This window comes from Anomaloglossus baeobatrachus, chromosome 4, assembly GCF_048569485.1.
Source record: "Anomaloglossus baeobatrachus isolate aAnoBae1 chromosome 4, aAnoBae1.hap1, whole genome shotgun sequence".
Classification (NCBI taxonomy): Eukaryota; Metazoa; Chordata; class Amphibia; order Anura; family Aromobatidae; genus Anomaloglossus; species Anomaloglossus baeobatrachus.
This window is the reverse complement of record NC_134356.1, coordinates 688,886,369-688,892,974: the sequence shown is the minus strand read 5'-3', so window position 1 is coordinate 688,892,974 and position 6,606 is coordinate 688,886,369. Positions and strand designations below refer to the sequence as shown.

The following is a 6,606-nucleotide window of genomic DNA, read 5'->3' as shown; positions in this document are numbered from 1 at the left end:
TACTAGGGCTCCTATGGGGGAAAAACAAACCCCTGACCAATCGCAATAATTCGGACGCCAAACTGCCCTCGCCCGGAAACGAATTCACAGTCTTCACGCCACTCATACCGCCACCCACAACTTCCACGTCCGTAAAGTTATAGAAAAGGGAAACTGTATTCTTACTAGGCTGACTCTGAGGAGGTCCCGGAACAGCCGTTACGTGTTCCTCACATCGCAATCTAGTCGGTTCCTCCCCACCAGAAACGTCTTCATTGATGTCACTCTCTTAACAGGACCCAAGACCAGGGAGCCCACCATTATACCAGCCCAACCTGTGACTTGATCTGCCCATGACTTTTGGTGACTGTGACGTCCCGTCACCCTCATCTGCAGCCTTTTCTCCGCCGGTTGTGGTTCTGGACATCTGCAAGGGGCATGCCGGACAGCATCCCTGCTAGATCCTCCTTCCTGCTGTCTCCACTGCCACCGCTGCTCCAGCACTCCATGGTCTCCAAGCAGGTGTCCTCTCCTCTTTCTCCTCGCCTCTGTCTGTGTTCACCACACCACCACCACCTTGATACCACATACTGCTGAATGTGATGCCCTGCATGTTCTCTCTTCCCTGACGGCTGTCCTTGTGACCCGTATTTCTTAGCATCTCTGTTATGAGCAACTACCTTGAGAAAGATCTAAAAGCCAAAATGTTGGTTGTTGCTATGTGTCAGGGTTCACTTTCTGCAGTTTGTCGATTGTAAATAAGAAACACTTGCATCCAAATACCTCTCTCCTTCCTTATTGAGTGCTTGGGTTTTTCTACTTTTTGACTATTACATTACCCGCAAGCACCTAGCCTAGTAGCAGTTGCAGCCAGACTTTCTCCTTTGTCATCCCTCACCCCTGACCTGACCTATATGGGACCCCATCCCCCATCCACCATGAGTGCCCAGGACCAATCAAATCCCCCTTACCCTAAATGACCCTACAACTCCCCCCTGCATTTTTGGTGCTCAACTGCCTTATCCACATTAACCCTATGCTGTCCCAGTGGCCTAGCATCCCTACTAGTCATGCTACCCTCCCTTGAGCCCCTTTGGGACAGCAGTACGGGCTGTTCCTATCTTTCTGTTATCAAATGGAGAAATCTGGAACAATTAGTACAGATGAGCGACCTTGGTAAAAAAAAGTTTGAAAATCTCAAAATCAGCATGAGCATTGCCCATATGATGAATGATTCAGATTCACAAACACTTTTCTCCAAAACGGCAAAATTTGGCTTTTGTTCAGTAACTGTTCGCATTTGCACTAATTATTTTCTTCTACCTTATGACTTTGTCTAGGATTGTGGTGCTACATGATGAGGGGGAGGTTTTTTGATAAGTGAAAGCTATTCTTTACTAGTCTCCTTGAGCAGCTGTGACACTGCTTGTGGGTCAGCTCATTACTTCTCACACATGTATGTTTACTGCTTCACCCGCCCACCAGGGTCTGTGATTGGTTGAATTCAGACTACCGGCATGACAGTCTCTGATTCTTTTCCCTCACAGAGGCATGCGGGGTCCCCTAATGGAGTGTAAAAATAAATAAATAAAAAAAATTAGCTTAGTGAGTAAAAATAAAGACAAAAAACTCAGAAAAAGCTTTGCATAAAAGAACCCTCTTTCTCAAATGTATTAACCCTCAAAACACCCTTGAGGTCCGAGGCAATCCACACCACGAGGTCCCACGATAATCCCGGCTCACAGCGTGCAGGCATATTAGAGAACATGACCACCCACTTCTTGGAGACACTGACTGAGCCACATATTTTAGCAGTGACTGAGTTTATCTGCGGTCACAGTTGCAGGTTCCCACAGTACCCCACCTGTAACCACAGCTAAACTTACCTCAGGTGAACTCATAAAACTCAGTGACTCAACTCAGGCAAACTCATTCAGTTAAAAGAGACCTGCATCTCCTGGCAGAAAACTGAGGGATTTTTTGCAGTAGATGCTGATTTGGTGCAGGAATTTATACACCATATACCTGCACCAAATCTGTATCTCCTGGCAAAAAGTGCAGTTTAGGGTCCGTTTTCTGCCAGGAGATGGAGATTTGGTGGAGAAATGTCTGCATCAGACATCTGCACCAAATATGCATCTCCTGGCAGAAAACCACACCGAAACAACATCAAAACCATTGTTTTGGGGTGTTTTTCTGCTAGGAAGTGCAGAGGTGGTGCTTGAATTTATACACCATATCCTACACAAAATCTGCATCTCAAGGCAAAAAAAATGCATCAATGCGTTTTTTTGGCCAGGAGATGCATTACTGGTGTAGGAATTTGGTTCAAATTTCCAGCACCAAATCTGCATCTCTTGTCAAACAAATGTGGTTTTCTGCCAGGAGATTAAGGTCTTATCGAGTTCAATAAGTTCACCTGAGGTGAGATTACCTGCTTTTACAGGTGGGGTACCATGGTAATCTCCAGCAGTATCCGCAGGTGAACCCTGTTACCACTCAGCTGTGGCTCAGTCAGTCTGCCTGAAGCCGCAGGAGGCAGTCATGTTCTCTAATGTGCCTGTGTGCTTTGACTTCAGTATTCAGCAGGACCGAGATCATTGTGGGACGTCGTGGTGTGTATTACGTCAGACCTGAGTGTTTTGGAAGTTTATAAATTGGATAAAGAGTGCGGGGTTATTTTAAAAACAGAGGATTTTTCTGTGTGTATTGTGTTTATTTCTTTTGATTTACAATGTTAGTGATGGGGGGGGTCTTATAGACCCCTCATCATTACTAATCCAGGCTTCTGTGGCAGCTATGATTTTTGACAAATGACAGCTGTCATTAACCCTTTATGTTAACCCGATTGCCACTGCACCAGGACAATCGGGGTGAGTCGAGTAAATGGCCAGAATTGTCATATCTAATGGATGCAACAATCCATAATCGCTATACTCATAACGAGTAGAGATTAGAGATGAGCGATGTTCGAGGTTCGCCAATTTCATGTTCGAGTGATTTTGGGGGTGCTCGAGATCGAACTCGAACTCAAGCTTTTTGCTAACAGCTCGATAGTTCGAGTTACGTTCGAGAACGAGTAAAGAGTATAATGGAAGTCAATGATTGGGCCAATGAGTCTTCTCTCTGATGCTTTCGGCTATAAAATGGTGCAGGGCAATGTTTTTAATTTCATAATTAAATCTCAAAATGTTCAAATTTGTATGAAATTGTGAAATTGTAAATTTCAAGCAATAAAACTCAAACTCAATCTTCCTTGGATTGATCCACTTATGTCTGATAAAGATCTCAACTCATGGTCGATACATTCATATAAGATCTTACACTTCTATATATGCATTTTCCGGTTGGAGTCTTTTCAGTATTGCAGTTCTTGGCAAATTTACCAACTCTAATAACCATAAAAAATAGTTACACACGAGGTCACAATTGTTGGCACCCCTCAATTAATGAAAGAAAAATCCACAATGGTCACAGAAATAAGTTGAATCTGACAAAAGTAATACTAGATAAAAAAATCTATGAAAAAAAAACAAATGACAGTCAGACATTGCTGCTTTTCTGCTTCCAAAGATCCAAAGAATTAAAAAAAAAATTAAAACTCATGAAATAGTCCTGGATAGAAATGATGGCACCCCTGAAAATAATGTGACAAAAGGGACATGTTAAATCAAGGTGTGCCCACTAATTAGCATCACAGGTGTGTACAATCTTGTACTCAGTCAGTGGACCTCTACATAGGGCTACAGATACTCACTGTGCTGTTTAGTGACATGTTGTGTACCACACACAACATGGACCAGAGAAAGCAAAGGAAAGAGTTGTCTCAGGATATTAGAAAGAAAATTATAGATAAGCACGTTAAAGGTAAAGGTTATAAGACCATCTCCAAGCAGCTTCCTGTTCCTGTGACTACAGTTGCACATATTATTTAGAAATGTAAGTTCCGTGGGACTGTAGCCTACCTCCCTGGATGTGGCCGCAGGAGGGAAATTGATGAGAAATCAAAGAGACGGATAATATGAATGGTAACAAAAGAGCCCAGAAAAACTTCTAAAGAGATTAAAAGTTAACTTCAAGCTCAAGGAACATCATCATCAGATCCCAGTATCCGTTGTTGTTTGAGCCAAAGTGGACTTCACGGGAGATGACCAAGAAGGACACCATTATTGAAAAAAAATATAAAAAAGCCAGACTGGAATTTTTCAAATTACATGTTGACAAGCCACAAAGCTTCTGGGGTAATGTCCTATGAACAGATGAGACAGAAATGGAACTTAATGGTAAGGCACATCAGCTCTATGTTCACAGATGGAAAAATGAAGCATAGAAAAGAACACTGTTCCTACTGTGAAACATGGAGGAGGCTCTGTTATGTTCTGAGGTTGCTTTGTTGCATCTAGCACAGGGCGTCTTGAATCTATGCAGGGTACAATGAAATCTCAAGACTATCAAGGGATTCTAGAGAGAAATGTGCTGCCCAGTGTCAGAAAGCTTGTTTTCAGTCGCAGGTCATGGGTCTTGCAACAGGATAATGAACCAAAACACACAGCTAAAAACACTCAAGAATGGCAAGAAGGAAAACATTAGACTATTCGGAAGTGGCTTCTATGAGCCCTGACCTAAATCCTATTGAGCATTTTTGGCAAGAGCTGAAACGTCTGGCAAAGGCAACCTTCAAACACCAGACAACTGCAGCAGTTTGCTCTTGGGGAGTGCCCAAAATACCTGTTGAGAGGAGCAGAAGTCTCATCGACAGTTACAGGAATCGTCTGATTGCAGTGATTGCCTCAAAAGGTTGTGCAACAAAATATTAAGTTAAGGAGGAGGAGGAAAGGGAGGAAAAGGAGGAAAAGGAGGAGGAGGAGGAAGAAAAGGAGAATAAGGAGGAGGAGAAAGAGGAGGAGAAGGAGGAGGAGAAGGAGTAGAAGGAGGAGAAGGAGGAGAAGGAGGAGAAGGAGAAAGAGGAGAAGGAGGAGGAAGAGAAGGGTGCCATCATTTCTGTCCAGGCTTATTTCATGAGTTTTATTTTTTTAAACATTCTGTGGAAGCAGAAAAGCAGCAATGTCTGATCCTCGTTTGTTCATTTTCATAGATTTCTTATTTCTTATTACTTTTGTCAGATTCAAGTTATTTCTGTGACCATTTTTCTTTCATTAAAGGAGGGGCGAGGGGGACCAACAATTTTGACCACGTGTGTATGTGATAGAACCAGCAATAAGACTATTCATTAGAGAAAAACCTGCTACATTTAGCTTTGACTTTCATAATTTCTAAAATGTATATCCAGACAAGTGTTATACAAGGCAATCAAACAACAGGCCATTCTCATTTCCTGGGAAGAGCATTGCCCCCCAAATTAGCAGTGAACTGAAGCCGATGTAAAAGACTAATATCCAAAGAAATAATGCAAGGTGTACCCTAAGGATCTTTTAATAAAACATGTTATTTTTTATAAACTACACATAAAACACAGTACTAGGAATTCTAATTGCATCCTTTCATTTTCTTAAACATTTGCTGAATAGTTTTTCTTATCTCCTGGTTCCTCAGGCTATATATGATGGGATTCATCATTGGAGTCACCACAAGGTACAGAAGAGACATGAACTTGTTTGTGCTCAATGAATTAACATCTGATGGCACCATGTAGACCATCATGAAGGTTCCATAGTAGGTGCATACAGTGGTGAGATGAGAGCTGCAGGTGGAGAAGGCTTTTCTCCGTCCACTGGTGGATGAAAGGGTCATTATAGTGAAGAAAATTCTAATATAGCTTATAATAATTAAAGTAAAAGGGATGATGACCAAAATGATAGAAAAAACAAAGTCAACTGAAACTAAGAGGTAAGTGTCTGATGTAGCCAATTCAATCAGCGGTCGAGAGTCACAGAAGAAATGGTCTATGACATTTTGACCACAAAATTCCATGTGGAAAAACAATACGATATCCAAAGATAAGAAAAACATGAAGAACCAGGTGCCAAGAACCATCTTGAGGCAAACATGAGGTTGCATTATAGAATTGTAATGCATCGGGCTGCAAATGGCCAAGTATCGATCATAGGACATTATAGCGATGAGATAACACTGGATGAAACCAAATATAAAGAAAAAGTAAAGCTGGATGATGCAGTTCTTCACTGGTATCGCCTTCATATCCAATAGTATTATATTTAGCATCATCGGCACAATGGTCGTGGTTATGAGGATATCGGCCACAGCTAGATGCTTGAGAAAGATGAACATTGGGATATTGAGGTTGTGGTTGGTGGACACCAACACTATAATAAGAAGGTTTCCATTCATTATTATCAGGTAAGAGAAGAGGAAAATGATGAAGAACAGATACTTGAATCTATAAAGATCTTTAAATCCAAGGAGCAGGAACTCTGTGACTTCGGTCTGGTTGCACTCACACATTTCTGGTATAAATAGTAGGTACACAATGGTTCCTTAAAAGAATGTATTATGTGAGTCATTACAGATTACATTAAATATATATAAAAAATAATAATTAAATCTAAAATACACCCTTTCTGAATTTATTTGCACTTCCCATTCTGGCATGACAATGGTCTTTGGCTGATGTACCTGTTAACATTCGCAGCGCTTCTTTTCATTTGC

At 41.6% G+C, this 6,606-nt stretch overlaps 1 protein-coding gene across 1 annotated transcript; it reads right to left on the bottom strand.

Moving 5' to 3' along the window:
- Nucleotides 1–5,466: 5,466 nt before the first annotated feature.
- LOC142302907 (olfactory receptor 1-like) lies at nt 5,467–6,402 on the bottom strand. Its single transcript, XM_075344012.1, has one exon. It carries the CDS (start codon nt 6,400–6,402, stop codon nt 5,467–5,469), a length of 936 nt encoding a protein of 311 aa, XP_075200127.1.
- Between the last annotated feature and the right edge of the window lie 204 nt (nt 6,403–6,606).